At 42.4% G+C, this 23290-nt stretch overlaps 1 protein-coding gene and 1 long non-coding RNA gene across 11 annotated transcripts in view; one reads left to right on the top strand and one right to left on the bottom strand.

The window, feature by feature from the left end:
* The window catches only part of MBNL2 (muscleblind like splicing regulator 2), a 93976-nt gene extending 88885 nt beyond the window's left edge, over positions 1–5091 (top strand). For all 10 annotated transcript variants that reach the window (XM_057401130.1, XM_057401128.1, XM_057401129.1 and 7 more), the window contains one exon: positions 2126–5091. In XM_057401130.1, the coding sequence (XP_057257113.1) occupies positions 2126–2140 (15 nt within the window). In that variant the 3' untranslated portion in view covers positions 2141–5091. The remainder of the gene's footprint in view (positions 1–2125) is intronic.
* Positions 711–9709, bottom strand: LOC130594880 (uncharacterized). Its single transcript, XR_008971181.1, has 2 exons — positions 9264–9709; positions 711–1448 (listed from the first exon to the last, which is right to left on the bottom strand). It is a non-coding gene; the product is annotated as an uncharacterized LOC130594880 (long non-coding RNA).
* Positions 9710–23290: the final 13581 nt, after the last annotated feature.

Raw genomic sequence — 23290 nt, 5'->3', positions numbered from 1 at the left:
GAGGGGTGATGGTTTTAAACTAAAAGAGGGGAGATTCAGGCTGGATGTGAAGGAGAAATGTTTTACAGTGAGGCTGGTAAAATACTGGCACAGGTTGGCCAGAGAGGTGGTGGATGCACCATCCCTGGAGACATTCAAGACCACGCTGGATGTGGTTCTGGGCAACCTGATCTAGTTGAAGATGTCCCTGCTCATTGCAGGGGGGCTGGACTAGATGAGCCATGAAGGTTCCTTTCAACCCAAACTATTCTATGATTCTAACCTATCTACCGGTACAGAGAGAAAATACCTATCGGAAAATACAAGCTTATCCCCTCAAAAGTTGCCAGATGACGTAGGCAGCTGCAGTGTCTGAAATTCTGGGTTCTTTACACCAGGTAGATTTCAGGTTGTGTCCCATTAACGCAGACCTTAGGATTCCTTAAATACACTTGTGTGATTATAGCTAACCTATTACAGCTAAAGCTGCTTTATTAATTACATTGCCGTGTTGGGTTGTAACATGCTCAAAATATCAGTGCTGATAATCTTGGTCACTTCTTACTTTCAGCACGGCTACGTTCTTTGTACATGCTGTCACATCACAGTGCTGTAGATGCACCAGGGTTATCACAGGCAGGGCGTTATTATTCCAGCAAAGCTATTTCTTTGTTATTTCAATAGGAAACAGAAGATAGGCGATAAGCTAACAAACTGACAATGGGTGGAAGTTCATTAAAAATATACGTCCTTGTTGTATGCATGATGTATTTAGAAGTTAAGCCCTCTGGAGCAGCAGGTGTTTGTACAGTGCCACTACAATGGGGCCTCGCGTGTCACCAGATTGGCAGTGCTGATGGTAATCAAAGCTGACTCTTTGGCACGCTGGCAAGTTAGGTGGGGTCAGGGAGCTGGTAGCTATGTACAATTCTGGTTGTGAGGCATGTGTGAGGTGGCTGGGCGAGGGGCTAGAACAAGCACCTTCCACAGAAGGCGTCCGTGTTTCTTTTTGGCGAGCTGTATGTCAGAGGTAGTATGTTGCTGCAGTTACTTTCAAATCACCTATTTTTTTTTTCTTTTAAAATAAATATTGCATTAAGCTGCGGTCTAGCTTTGTAATACACAAGTAGGTCAAAGTGCTGTCATGACTGTCTTGTATACCACCTACAAACACAGCTTAAAAATATGTCAAGTGCCAAATTAAACAGGAAGAGCAAGCGATGCACTCTAATTCCTCGACTTGTGCTCAAGTCTGGAGCACAGTTTAGCAGTGGTGTGACAGAAAGAACATCGCACCTCTGGCTTTTGACATCGCTTTCACCAGCAAATGTGGTGGAAACCTGGACTGTTTTCCAGTGCTGTGAGCAGGTTGAGTCTGTTGCTGGGCACAGTGTGCATTTAACCTTCACAGTATTGGAGGCACAGAGTTTGCATCTGTAAAGTGGTTGCTTCACCCTCAGTTTCAGACACTGTGAAGGTAAAGCAGCACAGTTAGTGCACACAGGTACCACTATCATCATCCCCCTGGATCCCCTGACATAAGGAGGTGTGAAAAAAACCTCTCAAGTTTGCTGACCTGCAGATAATTTTTTTAGGAAATAAGCAGCTGTAAAAGTGCATTGAAAAGATACCCCAGCTTCTTGAAAACATCCAGCCTAGAACATCTTTTTTGCTTGTTAATGGCATTTCCCCTGGCCTCCACCATTTCCCCTGGTCATTCCTGCCTTTGTGGGAGCAGGGTGGAGCTGGGGATTTGCAGCAGGTACCAATGTGCTTTTGAGCTTCCTCGGGAGGTGCAGGGCTGCTTCCCTCTCCACTGACAGCTGGGGCACTGGGGAATACACACCCCATCTACAGCCAGCCCCTTCCTTTGTGGCTTTGGTGCCATCTCTAGTATTTTGATACACAAAATTCCCTCTTTGTGTGCTCTCACGCACATGGGGACGTGTGTGTGGGAGAAAGACGACTAGGTTTGTGAAGCTCAGATGTTTCTCAGGCAGTGTGAGGATACGGAATGCTGTCCCGTTTGGGATGCTTTCTGATATGAGCTGCACCCAAGCTTAGTTAGTCCAGCGCTGGCCATCTGGGTGAACTGCTCTCCCCACATCACCTAAAAGAGCAATCATGCTTTCCTTTCTCTTAACAGATAATCCTGAAATAGCCAGCAGGAGTGGAACAGAGTGTCACGAAGCCTCCCTGCGGACGGCCAAGCACGGCTACTGTACATACTACCCCGTCTCCTCCTCTCTAGAGTTGCCACAAACTGCATGCTAAGTCAAGAATTTGTTCTTATGGACAAATCACAAACTCAAAAAAGCTAGTGCTGCTATGTCATATATGAATATTAAATATGGTATGCTTACTATACTCCAACCTAAAGTAGTTAACTACCTGATACCAGCTGTGATGTTTCAAGACATAAAGGGTAACATTTAGTTTTAAAGATTTTTCTAAGCATAGTTTAATTCTTGCAAATACTGTCTTTTCTCCATAACTATACCTAATGGAAATGGTCCAGTTAAGTTAGTCTCGCGAGATTCAGTGTTTATGAATCTTTCGAGCTCAGCAATAATGAAGTTGCATTGGCTAAAATCTTATCCCAGTTGCAGGTTTAATTTTCACCCAAACTACGATTGGGGTTTTCCTTCTCGCTTAAAAAAACCTCTTGGTTTTGCTCCCCCAGCGAGTCGATTCCAAGACAGAGGAAGTGAAACGCAGCCCAGTGTCCTGCACATCACCCCGCCAATCTGAATATCTTTAGCCAGAAGTCCAAAGCAAAGCACAATTTAGATGCACATGGTTGGTGTTTGACTTGTGTGGAGAAGTTGCATTTGAATCATAGCAGAATAGCAGAAGAAAATTTAAAAATTTGCACAGTATGAACTTCATACCCCTTTCAATCCCCGAAAGAACAAAGTCTTGAGAATATTATTTTACGAGTGTATTTATAATGTTTTTAAAAGAGACTTTGCAGAAGTGCCTAAATTTTGTCACATCAGACTTGATGAAAGTGAGCCTGATGCCAACAGTCAAATGTCACCAGAAGCGAATAATCTGTCAAAACTCATTGTCAGGTTAACCAAAAAGATCCGAGCTGTTACGAAGTAACTTGTAGAAGTGTAAAAATCAAACACACACACACAAAAGACCAAACTAACAAAAGAGAAGGCGAAAAAGAAGGCTGTAGATGAAGACTGTGTGATACTCTAATTTAATTAAAATTCAGTTGCGTCACTGAAACTTCATCAGTGACTTTAATCTAGACTATTAACTGAACACTAAGAATGTAGAATGAGATTCAGTTTAATAAATCATTGCTGTATTTGCATTTTTTTTAATTGGATTATAAGCTTGTAACCAGATTAGAGTGGAGAAAAAAATAGTTCTTTTAATTGTTTTTCTTTAAAAACATATTTTATGTCACAAAAGTATGAAGATATCTTTAATACAATTATATACATGTTATATATACATACATACATATATACATATATATGGATGAAGCAGATTTTAATGTTGTTTACTTTTTTAAATACTTTGTTGATTTACAAGGTAATTATATATGTATAATTAAAATTTCATTTGTTTGATTTGAGATTTGTTTCAAGCACTATTGTACCAAATATTTCATATTTCACATTTTATATGTTGCACATATATCTCATAAATGACATAGTTTTTAAATTATTGTTTAAAGAAAACAGGACAGCTGTTATAAGTGGATATTATGTATAATTGTTTGCAGCATAAGTTTTCTATGTGGACATTATTAGTGATTGCAGTATTTTAACTTAACCTCTTCAGATTGATTGTAAACTATTTTAAACTTTGGCAGCACTGCCTGTTCGGAACGACTGAAGGCACTAACCATATAATTATTTGTCGAGGAAATTCTCTTCCAGGCTAAATCTTGTTTGTCCGATGTCTAATTACTCTCTATTTATAGATGAAGCTGGAGATTTGATCATCCGAAAGAAAAAATAAATAATCACAATTCGATTGTAAAATTAACATAGTGCTTGTAACGTTGCATTAGTTTAATTTGTGGAAAAATAATGTATCTTAACTCGTTACTTTAGCAGTTAAGGTATCACCATTATATACTATTAAAACACTAATATTTGTAGACTTTCTCAGTCATTATAACTAGGTAGTTGACACTGCAACTTGCCTATATCTGTCAAAGTTGTTTTTATTTTTTTATAATAGTTAATTTAGGCATTTGGGTAGCTTATTGTATAATACTAAATGGTAAATTATCCATGTTGTTTAAATATTTTATGTAGATAACTCTCCAGGACATTGTTTTGTGTGAACTTTTTATGTTTCAAAATAACTGTTATTCTATGTTTTTTACAATTAATCCAAGACTCCTATTTTTTGCCCATGGATGATGAAGCTTCAGATACATCAGGTCTTTCATCCAGACAAACTGACAGACAAAAAGAGAAAATGTATTTTTTAATAAGAGATCCACTTTCTGACTTTATGACTTTGTAATATTCCTGAAAACTGTACAAGTACAGACCTATGCTAACAGTAAGGAGGCAATTACAGAGATGTGCAAATACGTGTACAACAGATTCTGCATTTTATTTATTTATAAAGTAATTTTATAGACTATTTCAAAATTTGGGAAGATCTAAAACTATTTTTCTGTATAAATATTATTTGCCAAAACTTTGTTTATATTTTAAGAAAAAAGTCTAATGAAAATGATTAAATTTTAAATGCTTTGTTTAATTAAAAAAAAAGACAAAAAAACAACAAATAAAACTCCCCTAAAAGAACCATGAGATGGGCCAACATGGAGACCGTGAATACTGTAGCTGGGACACGGTTTCAAGTGACTGAGATGTCTCGGTGTTTATTTTCTTCAGAGGATGTACAGCACCTCACCAAAATACCTTTTTGTTTGCCTCTCTCATCCAGCATAATTGACGACACATACGATGAATATTTCAGTAACAGTTAAAAGAAACCCCTCCATTCACTCTTTTCCAGCATATAACTACTAGTGGTCTGTTAAATAGCCATTCTATTTCTGTTGTGACGTTAAATTCATTCACCCAATGTACAACCACTGAAATAAAAAGAAGCATTTTAAAATGAGAGAGGAGTCGGGGACATTCTTTCTTGTGGCGTGGCTCTTGGAGGAAGGGCCGGGGGTAACAGAATAGTCAAAGGAAAGTGGAGGAGTCTTGAAAAAGTGTATATTATTTTTTTTTTATTCTACTTTGGTTTATTTTTATTGTGGGTTTTGTTATTGTTTTTTATTTTTTAGTTTGATTTTTTTGTTTTGCTTTGCTTAATTTTATTTTGGTTTTTTGGGGGGGGTATTTTATTCTGTTTGGTTTACTTTGCTTTATTTTGTTTTATTCTATTTTAGTTTGGTTTGGTTTATTTTGCTTTATGTTATTTCATTTTGTTTGGTTTGGTTTTTGTTTGCTTTTCTTTGTTTTATTTTGATTTTTTGTTTACTTTTACTTTGTTTTATTTTATTATTTTAGTTTAGTTTAGTTATTTTTCTTTTTTCTTAATTGCAGAGTCAAGTAACAAATCCTTTAGGGCAGTCCCCAGAGGCAGGGCACATGCAGATGCTATATGAAGAAGCACGTACACTTCTCCTGCTGAAGACGTGCTGAGGATACCACACTGCATGGCTTTATCCCCAGACAGTCCTTTCATGCACTCTCTGCTTGCTTGTGCATGCTGGGGTGCAGGCAGGCAGTGGTTATCCCAGCGGTGTGGCTCACAAATGCCTAAGTGTTGGGGGACTTATTTGCCAGTGCATCCTCTGCATTTTCCTTTCTTGCCTACATCTCAGAGCATATTATAACAACAAATACTCCCCGTTATCAACTAGTTCCTCTGGGGAGAGCAGCATCGCAGAGGATTTGCATGCCCAAGGGCAGAGATCACACAGCAAGCCACTGATAGAGGAGGGATTAAAATGTCTGTCTTGCAGTTCCGTGGTTTCTTCACACCATCTTCTCTGATCTGTTTTTGTTAAAATACTTAGAAAAGAAAGACAATTCCTGCACAATCAAGAAGAGTTTGTGTCATGAAGTTGCGTATATTTTATCGGCACAGGGCTGAAAAGGAGACCAAGGTCACAACTGATGTGGAAAAGCACCAGGTCAACCAGTCAATCTGGACATAGCCCAAACACACTGAGCCAGAAGCCTGCTGAGAATAAGCATGTGGGATGGAGAGGAGATACATGGATGACTTGCAGGGACAGAGAAGGACTGGAGCATTAGAGGGCTGCAAGAGCACAGTAGAGCAGAAGCAGCAAATGATTCAACTCCCAATCATTCAGGAGCGGACACCCTGTCTGTTCACACTTTTTGTGTTAAACCTCACCCTGGACAGTTGTCAGCTGCCAGGAAGAGTCAGGACATGTTGATTTTCTTGCGTAAAAGCTGCTTTGTTTCTTGTCAACTTTGCCACTTCTTTGGCAATTGAGAAGTGGCTGTGGGAGCTGTGAACTTTTAGGAGCAGCGCCAAACTGGAGATCTGTGTACACCCCTGTGTGTGGAGCCTACCCCCTACAGATAATATCAGTGTTTTCAAAATGAAGCAAGATACTTCTAGGAAAGAGGCTTTATTCCCCTCACCAAGCACATCCTCACGGACAGACAGGGGCCATAGCCCTGGTGCCAAAGTCCCTCGCCCCAGGCCAAGCAATGCAGCAGCAGCATCACTTTGCTCAACATCAGCCTTCTCTAGAGCAGACCTTCCAGGTCCACATGCACAGTGTTTCTCTTGAGCATCATCACTGGCCGCACATGGTGTAGCCATAACCGTAAGGCATAATTATTATTTTCAGTATGTTTTGCTTGGGTTTTAGTTCAAAAGTCTGAAGTAATCTGAGGGCTGGGTTGTTTTTCTTCTTGCAGCCCACTGGAGTTAACAGCATGAAACAAAAGGGGATGTGACATTTGAGGCATCAGAGCCTGCTGGGATAGCACTGCATGTCTGCATACAGCAAAGGAAACCAAAACTGGTTCAGCCTTGCTTATGCTGCATTTTGGGAATATCTGGTGAGCAAGCAGCTGAAAGAACAGCTGGGTTTTCAGGAAGAGTTATTTCACTCCAGGAGAGAGCCTAGAAGACCTCAACACCTCTGTACTGGGGGTGATGCTGGGAAAAGGACTTTAGGGCATAGGTCCCTGACAGTGTGGGCAGGCAGTCTGCCCACAGTGACCAGTCTTCTGCTGGTGGCACTTACTGCATGAATTCAAGGGACCCAAAAAATGCCTTGCCTAGAATTGCTGAAAACCTTCCTTGGCATCCTATCATATGCATACTGTGCTCTTTATGCCTGCAATCATTTCTCTAGCCAAGCCTTTTGTCGAGTAACCTGTCTTTTTAATGTCACATAATGGACAGTTCTGGAGGCTTTTTGCATGGTCAGGATGATTTTTAATGCTGGACTGAATGTATGTGTGAGGACAATACCATCTTAGCTGTTGCTTTAAAGCAGTTATTATTGCTGGTGTGTAATGTATTGGAGCAAATAGTGATAGGTGTAGGATATATAGATTGTGAGTGAATAAATTAGAGAAACATCTTCTAAATTTTTACTCTTCTAATTTTGTAATTATGGAAACTATAGAAATTGTAAAAAGTAGAGTACATTTCATTACATGACAATACCTTCTGTTGTAGCAGGGGAGGAAACCACTAAGAAATGTGAGAGGAATATATTGGTATGATCTGCTTATGCAATGTTGTGTTGCAGTTGCATTATTTCCTCCAAAGCTTCTTACAGAGTGAGGAATATACACTTGGCTATATGATTTAGGAAAATCACTACAGGAAAGACGCCCTGTTCCTCTCATCTTCAAAGAGCTGGATTTGGATACTACTTGTAAGGGAAACAAATTCAGGTGAGTGTCCTCCTCAGTCTAATTGCCACAAAACAGTCAGGGTGTAGCCTGCATGGTGGGTGGCTCCTCAGAGGATGTGGTGGTGACAAGGGTGACCACAATGGTGTGAGGTTCACCTTGTAGGAGCAGCCCCCAGGACTAGTCACACAGAGGAGTTCCTGCATTAAACTTGAGCTGTGTTTACGTTTGCCATGAATGCCTCTCCTTTTCACAGAGGGCTACAGGGAGGACATGGTTTTATTTCCTTGTTTTATGGTTGTAGTCACCACACTGAGTGCCAGCAGAGCACATTCAGAGGTGCTGAAGTTGGGAGCTGACAGCACAGCTCAGGACTGCAACCAAGCATTTCACACTTGGAAAGCTCTGAAGGTGGGATCCAGCTTTCTCCCCAGGGATGTCAGGTATCATTTCAGACACTGCAGGGTGCCTGCTTGGCCTAAAGCTGCTGCTATGGAGGAGCAAGGGTCTGGACGCGTATCTTAAGTCTGTCAGCCTCATGCAGGTATCTCAGGTCAGAGAATCACAGAATGGTTTGGGTTGGAAGGGACCTTAAAGATCATCCAGTTCCACCCCCCTGCCACGGGCAGCAATGCCTCACAGCCACAGCTTCTTTTAATGGAATTCTTCACTATAAGACTGGTGAGACCCTGGAACAAGGTTGCCCAGAGAAGTTGTGGATGCCCCATCCCTGGAAGTGTTCAAGGCCAGGTTGGATGGGGCTTTGAGCAACCTGGTCTAGTGTGAGGTGTCCCTGCCCATGACAGGGGGGTTGGAACTGGATGATCTTAAGGTCCTTTCCAATCCTAACTATTCTATGATTCTATAGGAAATCTTATTACATCAGCTTGTCAGACAACTCTACACTTTCTCGCTTGCAGCCACTCTATTTGCTGCTATTTATATGGATTGCCTAAACAGTGGCAATAGTTTTCTTCTGAGCATCCTTTTCTGTATGCAAGCAGAAGAGAAGTATGCTTTTACCACACAAAAATCAGGCCTTTTGCATCCAGCCTCAGGCTTACTGTATAAGCAAATGGTAAGAGAGAGGGAGGCTTTGCCAGAGGGCAACAACATTCAATTTGCAGGCAGGATTGCCTCTTCTGGAGCCTTTCCAGCCTGGCTGCCTACAGAGATGCCTAAGGTGACCCACTCCATGAAGCTGGGGCACACAGCAAGGTGCTGTGCATGCCCATTCCTGCCCCCAGAGTGTCAGATCCTTCTTGTTCTGTCATTCACATGAGCTTCTCTTTTAAGCACATAGGCACTACAGGAACCCCATGCTGCCTGTCAGCTTCTATGCCTTTGTTTTTATCTGAGGGTGGTTGTTTTCTAAAACATCATGTTCCTCTTTTTTTCCTTTCATGCTAGAAATGATGTAGGTTTTTTTACCATCATGTGGTTGAGGAGCACAGCTCGATCTTTGCACCATTGCAGCGCTTTAACATGTCATTCAGGCCCATCACTTGGAACGAATTGATTTCTCTCACCAGCAGAGATAGAGCATGCTGCCTGAAATGTGAGGAGATGATCTGTAAATGACCAGTTCTGCAGTAATCAAATAACATTCCCCACTGCTACATGTGCACATTAATATGAATCCTTTACTGCTTAGGGAAACTTCAGGGGGAAAATGTCCTCCTCTGACTTACAAGTATTAGCCAGTCCTGTTTTAATCTGTGCATAGAGGCTTTTAGAATCATAGAATAGTTAGGGTGGGAAAGGACCTGAGGATGATGTCATTCCAACCCCCCTGCCATGGGCAGGGACACCCCACACTAAACCATGTCACCCAAGGCTCTGTCCAACCTGGCCTTGAACACCACCAGGGATGGAGCATTCACAGCTTCCTTGGGGAACCAATTCCAGTGCCTCACCACCCTCACCGCTTCTTCCTTATATGTAACCTGATCTTCCCCTGTTTAAGGTTGAACCCATTACCCCTTGTCCTGTCACTACAGTCCCTAATGAAGAGTCCCTCCCCAGCATCCCTATAGGCCCCCTTCAGATACTGGAAGGCTGCTATGAGGTCTCCACGCAGCCTTCTCCAGGCTGAACAGCCCCAACTTCCTCAGCCTGTCTTCATACAGGAGGTGCTCCAGTCCCCTGATCATCCTCGTGGCCCTCCTCTGCACTTGTTCCAACAGTTCCATGTCCTTTTTATGCTGAGGACACCAGAACTGCACACAATACTCCAGGTGAGGTCTCACAAGAGCAGAGTAGAGGGGCAGGATCACCTCCTTTGACCTGCTGGTCATGACCCTTTTGATGCAGCCCAGGATACAGTTGGCTTTCTGGGCTGTGAGCGCACACTGAAGCCAGCTCATGTTCATTTTCTCATCAACCAACACCCCCAAGTCCTTCTCCACAGGGCTGCTCTGAATCTCTTCTCTGCCCAACCTGTAGCTGTGCCTGGGATTGCTCTGACCCAGGTGTAGGACCTTGCACTTGGCATGGTTAAACCTCATGAGGTTGGCATCAGCCCACCTCACAAGCGTGTCAAGGTCCCTCTGGATGGCATTCCTTCCCTCCAGCGTATCAACCAAACCACACAGCTTGGTGTCATCAGCAAACTTGCTGAGGGCGCACTCAATCCCACTGTCCATGTCAGTGACAAAGATGTTGAACAAGACCGGTCCCAACACCGATCCCTGAGGGACACCACTCGTTACTGGTCTCCAGCTGGACATTGAGCCATTGACCACAACTCTTTGTGTGTGGCCATCCAGCCAGTTCTTTATCCACTGAGTGGTCCACCTGTCAAACTGATGTCTCCCCAATTTAGAGACAAGGATGTCGTGTGGGACAGTGTCGAATGCTTTACACAAGTCCAGGTAGATGACATCAACTGCTCTACCCCTGTCCATCAGTTCCGTAGCCCCATCATAGAAGGCCACCAAATTGATCAGGCAGGATTTCCCCTTAGTGAAGCCATGCTGGCTGTCACCAAGCACCTTGTTGATTTTCATGTGCCTTAGCATGCTTTCCAGGAGAATCTGCTCCAAGATTTTGCCATGCACAGAGGTGAGACTGACTGGTCTGTAATTCCCCGGGTCATCCATTTTCCCCTTCTTGAAAATGGGGGTTATATTTCCCTTTTTCCAGTCATCAGGAACTTCATCTGACTGCCATATTTTTCAAAGATGATGGACAGTGTCTTAGCAACTTCATTTGCCAGCTCCTTCAGGACTCGTGGATGAATTTTGTCAGTCTCACGGACTTGTGCACGTTCAGGTTCTTGATATGGTCTCAAACCAGATCCTCTCCTACAGTGGGCCTAAGGTCTTCATTCTCACAGTCCCTGTATCTGCCTTCCAAGACTTGGGTGCTGTGGTCAGAGCCTTTGCCAGTGAAGACTGAGGCAAAGAAGTCATTCAGAACCTCAGCCTTCTCCAAATCCAGGGTAGCCAGTTCTCCTGATAGCTTCCAGAGGGCCCACGTTGTCCCTAGTCTGTCTTTTATTCACAACATACCTATAGAATCCCTTCCTGTTATCTTTCACATCATTAGCCAAGTTTAGTTCTAACTGGGCCTTAGCTTTCCTAACCTGGTCCCTAGCTTCCTGGACAACATCCCTGTATTCTTCCAAGGCCGCCTGTCCTTGCTTCCACTTATTATAAACCTCTTTTCCCTCTAAGTTTCCTCAGCAACTCCTTATACATCCAAGGAGGTCTCCTGGCCTTCCTGCTGCACTTCCTTCTAGTTGGGATGCAACACTCCTGAGCTTGTAGCAACGCTCCTGAGCTTGTATTTTATCTTTTCCCATTTATTCTGCTGGCCTTCCTTAAGAAACCCTTGGATCCAAATTAAAAGCCAGGCAGAGAAGTTCCTTGTGAGCTCACAAAAGCTTGTGTGAGAGTCAGTTCCAGTGGAACTGACCAGATGGCCTTAATTTTCATAACTAAAACAGGAAACCACAAGCATTTAAAGTGTCATTTAATTATGGATTTGCTCTGGGTGGAAGGTACAGTGGTCTAAACCTTCCTAGAGAGGATCTGACTTCCATGAAGGCACTGCCTTGCCTGCTCCATCCAGCTTTTGAAGGTCAGGAAGAAGACGGAGAGGACAGGCTGCAATCCAGGCTGACTGCAAACAAACCCTGCTTCAGCAGCAGAAACAGCTCTCTGCATACAATTATTCAGCCAGAAACATTTTCCAGTCTTTCACAGTGACTGCTGTTCATATGAAAGGTTTTGATGAGAGCTCGTGGGTATGGTGAAAACCCAGTGGAAAACACAAGGTGTAGAACTGTGAGGGGATATCATACTGCGAGGAGCTAGGGATTCCTTTTCAAGTGGAAACCAAGCGCAGTATAATTATTCTCTTATTTGCCTCTCATCTCCATCTACATCAGATGTTCACTCTAAAAGATGTTTCACTGCTCCTTGGTGGAAATGACTTTCCTTTTTTTTAACCTGGCATTTGGGAGTTTTATATCCTTTCTTGTTTGTTTCCTCTCCCTTTGCTTTAATTTTAGCCATAATGCAGATGATCCTCTCTGATACAAGGCAAGCCTTCAGCCTTCAGCAAATGAAGCAGATACATTCTTCTTCAGGAGTAATTATCAGAAGATTTCTGTGCAATATAATTATTCCTACTTATATAAAGGACTCTGGCAGCACTACTCAGCAGCCTCTCTCTAACAAAGTGAGGGTTGCTTCTTCTTGACATGGCTCTCTTTCTGCTTTTCTCAGAAAATGTCTCTGTTAGAATCAAACATTAGTCCATCAAGTGCCTAAAATCAATGATCATTTTATATTCAACTAAATCCTTACTTTAAAAAAAACATCACAAAGAAATGTAACTGTCCTATTTTACTTCCCCTTATTGTTACTATTATTACCTCAGGAATACTGTAGAGATACAGCTGCCTCTCCTTTAATTTTCAGCTGCTTTCTGAAACATAGCTGGATGTGGCTTCATGCTCCAGGAGTCCATACACTTGAGCCAATTTGCAGCAAAACTGATCAAGAAAATGGCCCTGATAAGATGTGGTATTTGTAGAGCTTGGATTTAGTTCACTCAGTGATGGAAACATCCAGAAATGTGTGGTATAGCATCATGGTGTCAAAAGGTTAACAGGGCCCACTGAACCAGCTGGAGTTTGGGGGGGGGGCTTCTCAGCAGCGAGACCTGCAGCAGCTGGGCTTTGCTGGGGTTAGAAACTTATTACTAGAGCTAAAAGGAGTAAATTTGGGCTGGGTTACTTGGAGCAAGGTATTAGGATAAGCTAGTGTGTGGATTTATGGAGACTGCCATGTGCTAGTGCTCTGCAGGAGCTGTGGCCAGCTGCTCTGCAGTGAAACGTGCCCTGGCTGTTGGAAATGGAAGCAAGCATCTCACATCTTTTTAAAGGTAATGATTTTCTTCAGGATCCCATGGTGGCTGTCTGTGGCAATCAGCACATGCATAACCAGGTGGGCTGTGAACGAACCATAGAAGGTCTCCTCAGTGTATGAGTGAGCAAGAGCAGCTCTGTCCACCAGCCAGATTTATAGATTTACTATAGGAACAAACATCCTACAGCCTCCTAGCAGAGCTGGAGGCAAGAGGAAGGCCCAAAGGAGAGGACTCAGGCCCAAACCAGGGGTATGTGTCTTCATCCTGAGCAGTCCAGCACATCCCTGTGGCAGAATCCTAACAGTCTCACCAGCTGTCCCGTTCCTGCATATGCAAAATAGTATCACTGTTCACAATAAAACCCGAAGTCCCCTAACCTTGGTGTCAGCAGTAGCAAGACCCATCTGAGAAGCTAGTTAAGTATGAAGAAGAAGTCTGTGGCCTCTGCAGTAAGTCCTGTTGGCTTCTCCTAGTTGGGATTTCTTCTGCCCAATCTCTGGTGGATTCCAGCCCTGGCTGCCCTGGAGCCATCCCCTTCTGCCATGTTTCCTTCTTGCAAAACATGGCAGAATTGGATGGAACACATGCAAAGACAAATGTAGAAATGCCTATATCTGTCACACTTGGAAAACACACTTGTGGGGGACCCAGGGCAGCAGGTGGGTTTTACAGGTCCAGCTGGATCATGAGGGAGTCTCCTCAGCTTCAGCCTCATAAGGAGCCTGAGGCTATTTCTAAATCACCTGGGAACTTGATTAGCTGCCATGGGGCACCTACACACCTTGGAGGTGGCTGAGGTAAGACTAGGCTTGCCTGCAACATGCCTGCCTGTTTCTGCCCTGAGCTTCCCTTTGCTATTGATGGCATCTGCTCACGTCTTCAGCTGTTCACCCAGCTCCAACCAAGCCCCCCAGCAAAAGCTCTTCAGCCCTTCCTGGCATCCTTACACATGCCTTCTCCACACAGCATAAGACACAGGGCTTGGATTGATGCATCTTTTCCATGTTAGGAAAAGCCCTATACCCTTTTAGAGCATTTTGCACCCGTTTAGGGGTTAACTTTGCATTTGTTTTGATAAAACGAAAATAGCTGGAGGTTTATGATGACAGCAGGCTGCAGCTATGTCTGCTGGTACAGCAAACCTGCTGCACCCGGTGCAGGGAGGAACTGCTCTGTGCTGTGCTGCTGGGGGCATCCCTGGCACCTCACACACCACTGCCTTTGTCCTCTGGATAAAGCTCAGATTGGCACCTTTTCCCAATCCTCAGGTCCCCAGGTTTGGGTTCATCACTGCCTCCTTTATCTCAGGGGAAAAAGAAAACTCTTTAAAAATCCCATTCTTCAGGCATTTACATTCTGAACAAGTTATTTTCCCACTTTTGTCCCTGTGTGTCCATCTACCAACACATTACAGATGGGCACAACTGCACAGGTAGAGCCTGTGGGGGCCTACCATTTAATTTGTTTTGCCCTCACATGGATGAAGCACCTGTGTGAGCACAAAGGGAGTGCTGCAGCACTGCAAGAGTGTCCCTTCAGTTTTAGCCTCTGGAGGACATGAATGTTGCTCTTGTCCTTTTCTCCACCTGCCTCTACATCACTCCTGTGACAAGTGAGGGGCTTGGAGGAACAAAGTGTTCTTGCCCTGCCAAGGGTTCCCCAGGAGGAGGGTTTGCCCCTCACTTAGTACTGGAAAGCTCTGCCACTGCCTCTTTTGACTAAAAGTGCATTTTCAGCATGGCAGTGAGGAGACAGCTTCCCTCTTCATGAGTTCCCCCATCTGCAAGGTGAGAATGGCAGCACCCGGGGATTGGGGAGGTTGTGGTAGGGAGAAATGCAGAGCTGATGAAGGCTCTCTTCTCCGCTCTGCTGCTTCACGTGATGCTGTTTAAATCAGGGAGCAATATGTGAGCATGGAGCCAGGACTGGACCAAAAGCATTATTTACTTTATCCTTGGCAGGCTGAAAGCTCTGGTGTTTATGCAGTGGTCCACAAATCCCAGAGAGGTCATCTCCTCTGGTCACATAAACCAACACAGCTTTAAGGTATTAGAGTTTATGCCATCTTACAGCAACTGACTCTGGCTGAAGGTTTTCAAGGCCACAGAAAATACTGTAGCTAAGACTGTTCTTGCTCTTTAATTTCCTTTACACGTTTTTAATAGATGTTTCTTTCTCTAATCAAATGGCTTTGTGTGACAGTGTATCAGCATCAGAGACAATCCATTTCTTAGGCACTAGCTAAAATACCAAAATAAATGAAATTAAAAAGTGCAAAGAGAGTTGCAAATAGCCTGTTTAACCAAAATATGCTACTTTGTTTTTGATTTGTAAATAGGGTTTGTCTGTGTTAACTATATTATCATCCTTTTTTTTTCTGGACAGCTACGTGACTTAGAATATAAAAAAATATTATTTCTTGGTCAAAGAGGCAAGAATTAACCACTCTCTAAAAAGTTCTTGGTCATGACTGTTTTTAAATAAAACTCAGCGGGGTTTGAAGCTATTTACATACACAGACACTTAGACAATACATGCAAATTGAATTACCACTTTTTAAAATACAACACTTTTTTTTTTTTCTAGCACACTTTTAATAATTTCAACAGTTCAATAATTGTTTGCAAGAGTATTTCATGAAAAGCTAGTCCTTAACTAGACAGGTGGTGGCTGATTCGTACGGTTAAGAGCACGTTTCAGGACCACAGTGACCCGCAACTTTTGTTGCTTCTATATTCCTCTGTGCAAAGAAAGATACAATGTTATCTGACAGAAACATATTTTCTCTATGTATTTCCTCTATGTGGTTACACATATTACCACAGCTAATGTACACACACACCTCCAAAAGAAGTATAGGCCTGTGGGGAACAAGGACACATGTTTATTCCCTCCCCTCCCTTCCCAGACACACACAGGCAACAGGCTGCATTGCCATGGTCCAGAAAACATGCCGTTAGCCCAATACAAGCTGCCATTCTGTGCAGTGCAATCAGGGCTATATGAAAGTTCCTGAATCATTCTGGAAAATCTAATAGCATAGATTTTGTGTGTTCTGAATTGCTCCCCAATTATTTTGCAACGATCTACCTACAGTTGTATCTGCCCCCACTGATATCCCAAGAGGGTGTGCAAAGACAGGCTGGAGCTAAGTCTTTGTATTATTTCCCTCAAGCAAATGAGCTATGGTTCTTCTTTAAAGTAGCATATACGTGTCTTGTGCTTGTTGGATAAGCCTCCCACATAACACAGCTCTGAAAGTTTGCTTGAAAGCAGCAGTCACAGGTTGTATTCATGTACAGCACTGAAGACCTAAATAAAAAGTACGAGAGTGCCGTACACCTCACTAACTCAGCTCCTTTTTGAGTTTCCCTTGCATGAATCTTTTCTCCAGGCTCAGAATGATTACTCAGCTATTTTGTTCTTTATCCATAGTCACTGTTGCCAAAACTTCTGATTTTATCACAAATTTATGATATTGGGTCTTTTCAAAGCACCAGCTACTGGGATCAAGAACATGTGTCTTCTGGCTTCTGTTAAAAAACACCTAAACAAAACAAAACGCGTTTAATGTATGAAGAAGCACTGAAATGAAGCAATAATATCTAAAGACTAAAAGGCAAATCCAGTGATCAGTGTGGGGATGCAAACCCTCTTGATTTTCAAGTCTTTAATGTTTATCTTTGAAGGCCAGTGGTTAGCAACTCCTATGTTGATAAAGATCATACATAAAACTCATGATTCTGAAGCTTTTAGTTAAAACTTCCTGTTCTGCTAATTAGAGGTTGGGCTCAACAAGCTCCCAGAAGTGGCAACTCCAGAAGAAGACCTTCAGGTAGAAACAAAGAAGTGACTCTACAGGTGAGACCTGCCTCCCCACGCCCATATCCCCAAATTACCTCCTATCTAAATCTGTCAGTTCACTGAGGGAGGGAGCATGGGCCCGTGCTTGAGCTGGGCACACTTGTCCAGCTATTTGTGTATGGAGATGGGGCAGCACTGGCTGATAAATTGGCTGCTGAGTTTTTTGGGGCATCTCACATCCCTCAAGCAATGGCCAGCCCCACTGAAACTCCCTCTCTGTAGTCTGCCCTTAAAACCTGCCTCTTCGGGGATTTCTCAGGGGTCTTTCACTGTTTGATCTGGATACTCTGCAGAGCAACCAGCTCCACAGCATAGAACAGATGATCAAAACCCAAACACCCAGAGCAAATGTGTCCATTTGGACACCCACCAAAAAGATGTGTCCTCAGTTTTAGGACACGTACTGAATTGAACTGACCTAAGTTATGATTTGATTACATGAGACGAAGATTAAATGCTGCCCCTTTCAAGAAAATGCATATAGAAGAAATGTGAAAACTGTATTAGAAATCTTATTTTAATTTACAGTGTAACTCACAGCAATTAAGGCATCTTACAATTTAATTCAGTTCTGAATATTTTGCTCAAAATAACCATGTAAAAAGAAAATATTATTGTAACTGTAATATTCAATTTTTATTGACACCTATGAAATACAAGTCCCTGATGCTTATACTCTGGTTATTAAAAAGAAGGAGTTAAACTTGCTTCAAGTCTGACTCAGGGGAAAAAAAAAAGTGGCTATGTGACTTGTGACAGATATTGCAAGACTTTTGTACCTTAATAAAACCAGACTATCATTATCTTCACTTTCTACTAAGTCTTGCAACTGAATTGATTTATTTTTGCATATCATGAGGAGAAAGAAAGAGTCAAATGGAATAATAAATTAGCTGGGTTTAGTTTACTTTGCTATGTTTCTTTTTTATCCTGAAACTAACTTTCCCTCTTTTGAACCTACATCTGAATGACAGCTATTTAACTTAACTTTATTGGCATATGAGTATTTCTTACAAAATTTAGATATGCAGTGGAAGCACACCAAGGTTTCTTCTTTGCTTTTATGGGAAGCAAAAAACCAATTTCTTGTGAAGTGCCATAACCCATCAGCAGAAGTCCACGAAAACTACGCTAAAATCTATTAAAAAATCAGGTCCCAAACTAAATGATAATATTTTCACTTAGATTTCTTGGTGCTTTGGGGAATGGTTTGATCAAATTTTCACTCACAATAAAAAGAGGGGCCAGCAGCAATTACTCTTTTTAAATTTTACCACCATCTTCAATTAAACACAATGACCTTATTATGTGACAGGGATGGCTATCTGATTGCATAAAGTAGTTAGAAAACATCAGCCCTAACCCTCAACAAGTGATCCCCTTCCTTTGAATGGTTAATTCCCAATGTCTGGAAAGAATATTCATGAGATGATAACAGCAGAAAGCTGTCCTGATTTGCAGAGCTATCAAACTGGCCATGCTCTGAAATAAACCCATGGGACTGAAGCCTTAATGCTCCTTTCTGGTTAGAAAATTAAATTATGACTGAGAAAAGACTGTAGTATGGCTTGTCCTACTGCCTCCATCTCCTTCAAACTGTAAAAAACAAAAAAAAAAGGCATACCCTGGAGACTGGAGTACACAATTGAAAGTGGCAGGTATGGCAATTTAATGAGTATCTATTGGTGGAGCCACAGTAATTGTGTTCACACTTGTTACCCTCTCTAGCTGTAAGGTAAAACACATTAATTGAATCTCCTTCTGCTGGAATTTAATCTAGTTTGTTTTCCTTCACAACACAAAACACAAGTCTCTTGGGAAGAAACAGGTGGGGGTTTAAACTGTTTTAAGCTGAGGATGGTGTTAACTCTGTTCCTCTTCCATGGCTGAGTCCCTGGCAGGTAGCAATTATACAAGAATTTGCATTTCTAGTCTGGATTTGCTTTCTACAAATTCAGGGAGCTGAAATGGCCCAGCACAGGTGTCATGGGGAGAAAGGCGGTGTAGCTCTGGGCAGAGTAGGGAAGCTAACACAGCAAGCAGGGTCTGCTTACACCCCTATGGAGTCACAGGGAGTGCAAGAGACCATTTGGTTCTCTGACTCTAAACATGCTTAAATGAATGGTATAAGCAATTTAACCTGAAGAGAAAAAATCTGCCCACACATTTCTGATCAGCTGATTTAAGATCTCTCAGCTCAGCATGCTTGACTGCTGGAAATCCAAGTGCTAAAGTCTCAATTTTGCCAAGAATTTCCTACCACTTACCACACCTTTGTGAATTTCTTCCCAAAACCAGATACCAGAACTAAAGCATGGCAATGCTGATCACTGGCTCACTTGCTACACTCAGTGGATCAGCTGAGATCCAGTCCCATGCACTCAACTGTGCTAAGCATACCTCCTATACCTTGCTGCCACTGGTCGGGCTCTTGGGCTACCAAAGCTGCTACCTAACCATTACCAAACAGGATAGAGGAGGTCCAACCTCCTTTCCCTTTGCAAGTGCACTCAGGCGGTGCTTGCTCTCCTCTAGAAAGCTGCTGTCTTAACGAACAAAGATGTCAAACCCCTACAAATTTGCAGTCAGAAAAATAAAAAAGGACAACATTTCCAATGGGATGAAAGGGAAATTAACAGTGTAAACATCTGAAAATGCTAAGGATAGCGTAAGAAAAGTCAGCCACCTTTCACTCCAGTTAGTTGTATCCTGAATTTGATAACACATTTATGGACAGTTCTAATAAGATAATTAATATAGCAAGTAATATTTAAGACTAAACATAATCTCAATCCTTAACACTTCCTACACTTCCTAAAATACTGTAATGACACATGCTTAGGAGCAATCCATGTGCTGAAAGAATGGCACTAAAAGCCCAAATGTAAAAATATGACAGTAAGCAAGGACAAGAAATCACTGATGTTCTACTAACATGCACTTAAAAAAATCTTGCGACCAGGGAAATCAAATAATCACCAGAACAGTCTGCAGAGTAGACAGACTCTATTTCACAAGTTCCTTTGTGCTTCAGCATCAGGAGACTAGCTCTCAGGGGGAGTGGGCTATGGGTTTATGGATTTCCCATTTTTCACATTATTCCAGTTTACATCTTGCCACTGGTACTGTTACTACTGAAGAATTAGCAAACCCTGGCTTTGGAATTAAAACAGGTACTAGAGACCTTGTTCCTCTTTCATGCCCTAATGTGTAGCCAAAGGCAACAGTAGCTAGCAAAAAAATTATGAAACAGTATGGTGGTTTCTGTACACGATAAAAAAAAAAAAATCTATATTTATTGAGAAACTTCATCATAAAAGAGCGTGGTTAGCCACAGGCTGCTGAAATTTGAAATAGAGTAGTTTGATATAAGACATAAAAAAGACTTGAGAAGTGAGCAATTAAACTGAAGTTTCTGAATCCTAGGCAGCCGGCAAAACCCATCTGTACAATACAGAGCGACTGGATGCCTCCTGAGTCTCCTTTCAAAAGCTGCAGAGGAAGTTGTGCTGGGGAAGCATGCTGTGGGCTGAGATATTTGCCTGGTAAGCCTCGCCCAGCTCAATCTTTTGTGGCAGGAAGTTTCTCTTCCATGAAATTTACTTCTTCCTCTCTTCCCCCCTCTTCCCCTTTGGTAAAGGACAGCAAAAGTATAAGCAGCGTGCATAAAAGAAAGACTGGCAGCACCTAAACAGCTCTATGTTTTCCACCTCATTATAAGTAACTCCACATAACTGATACTGTATTTGATTTTAGGGCTGAGCGTCCAGCACTTATTAGCTAAATTTTCAATGTTGCTGTTCTCCCCAGGTGAATCAAAATCAACCAAGGGTGAAGGCAGCAATGGGAAGGTGTTCAGCCTCACAACAAAGTATCCGAGATCCTTGGGAACAGTCATCCATTCAAGGCATCCATTACCTCCCCCACAATTAACCATTCTGCCTTTTCTTTTCCATCCTCCATGCTCCTTCCATACTTTCCTTCTATATTTTGGGTTTGTACATGTTTCTTTAGTCCATGCACACATCACTCCACTATCCTTATTAAGAGAAAAAACATTTTGCTGCCCATCAAACTCAGTAATCTATGAGACTGAACACCTGGTGTAAATCTTGCTAGTGTGAACACTTCTGTTATCTCTTTCTGAACTGTTGCCTTCTCACTCTAATCATCATCCTCATCGCAAATCAGCAGTTCTCTCTTTCTAAGGAGTATTGAACATCAGGAGATTGTTCCAGTCTCAGGAAGAGTAATAAGGGAGGCCCAAATCTCCTCACTTCAACACAGATCACAAATCTATTTTGTATAGATCATCTTCCTGTTCTGAAGCACAATACAATTTGAAGCCTGTTACACATGTTCATCTTTCACTGGTTTTAATTGAAGGCAAAGCCCTCAGCTTCCTGAGATAGCTCTTAGTTTTCTATCTAGATTATGATCAGTTTAAATCCATGCTCATCTATCAATATTGTTGATTATCTTAAATGCTTATTCACTTAAGCTTAACTCTACCCTGCCTTACTGGTTATTCCCAACCCTCCTCCATTTGCTTTTCCTAGGTTAATCAGACAAATATTCCTACTGCACTCTTGTAGATAAGCTTTGTTCTCTCCAGTAGCCATCCTGGGTGTATTTCTGTACAAGTTCCTCTTTCCTGGACATGGTTTATCAGAACTGGACACAGTATTGTCTCACTAGTCACCCAGAAGCTTGACTGTGTGCACACCACAGTCACATTTGTTTTTTCCCCCAACTGCATTGAACTAGCAGCTTCCTTTTGGCATTGACTAATGAAGCCAAGTATTTTCCTATTACTCCGCTGGAGGGTTCCTGGATTTATGCTATGTATACTTATTAAGCCACACATGCAGTACCTTGTATTTTGTGCTATTACATGTTCTTGTAGGCTCATTTCTATTACCTGAAGGTGTCAAGTCATCTACAGAAATGAGATTATTCATTGAAATCATTGCTCACTTCTGACTAGATTGACCAGGCCCTACAACATTTACAAATGGATTCTCACAGTCCTGTTAAAAAAAAAAAAAAAAAAATCCATGTTTGCCTTTGGTATTCAACATATTTGCAGATATGTGTCACGTTCTCATTTTGCTTCAGTGGTTTTGGACTACACGGGCACTGCAAGAGGCCAGTGCATAATATTGTTTCTTGTAGACAGACCAGTGCTGTGGGCACTAAAAACACACAGAGGGAAAACCAAACAGAATGCCCAAGCAAAACACTAGAAAGCTTAAAACACTGCACATGGCAAGCATTTCACCAAAGACTCAGAGAGAGAACAAATGTGCTCCAAAAAGCCAGAAATACATTTGCCACCCAAAAGCTCTGGAAATATGAAAACGAGTCAACAAGGAAGCAGACCAGAACTGGGCTTGCCTGGAAAGCATGCTGACACCTTAGACCTTACTTAAAATGAAGACGTGACAACGCAAAGGGAAGAACAGCAGAATAAGAATAATAAGCAGCCCCAGGAATGAGCTCCTTTCCTGACAGCTTTCGGAGAGCAACTGGTCAGCAAACAAATGGCTCTGACTGAAACTTAAGCCTCTAATAGAAAGAAAATCTTTTCTCCTTACATCAGATCATTCTAACCAGTGATGTTTCAGAAATTTCAAAAATGAAAAACCAAAAAAGGATTATGGAGTCTTATAGTAAACAGAGGAGCATACAAATGTGCATCTTTCCAGAGCACTACTGGTTCCCATGAGAAACTGTTACTGTCATCTCATTAGCCGTCTTCATTTTTGTTACTGTTTGGATGGAGTATTTTTCCCAAACTGTACCACCATCTTTCCTGGCCCTTTATCAGAGGGGGATGAGGGGGTAGCACTCATTAGTAACAAGAACCTAGCTACATCCCAAGCAAGCTTGGACCAGCATGATGATAGCAGTGCACTCAAAGGACATACTCGCAGGATCGGTGCGCTGGACTTTATGAATCCCCGTTACTTTTGTACAAGAGAGTGGTATTAACACGGCGTTGGCCTCGGGCCCTCCGGAGACACCTCCGGCCGCCGGAGAAATGCCAGGTTTAAACCAGCAAGCACTTACCACGACAAAGCACCCTCCCCCAGCGCACCGGAAACGGGGAGCCTGCACAGGATTTCAACTCGGGCGGCTGGGAAACGCTTCTCACCGCCCTGCAACCCCCATTCGCCGGTGCGACACCAGCTTCCATTCGGGCCACATGCCGC

The sequence above is a fragment of the Pezoporus wallicus genome, unplaced genomic scaffold (assembly GCF_028554395.1).
Source record: "Pezoporus wallicus isolate ANWC-B61680 ecotype Strahan unplaced genomic scaffold, APGP_CSIRO_Pwel_v1 contig_6944, whole genome shotgun sequence".
Classification (NCBI taxonomy): domain Eukaryota; kingdom Metazoa; phylum Chordata; class Aves; order Psittaciformes; family Psittacidae; genus Pezoporus; species Pezoporus wallicus.
Note: the sequence above shows the minus strand (reverse complement) of the source record. Positions and strands in the feature narration are given on the sequence as shown.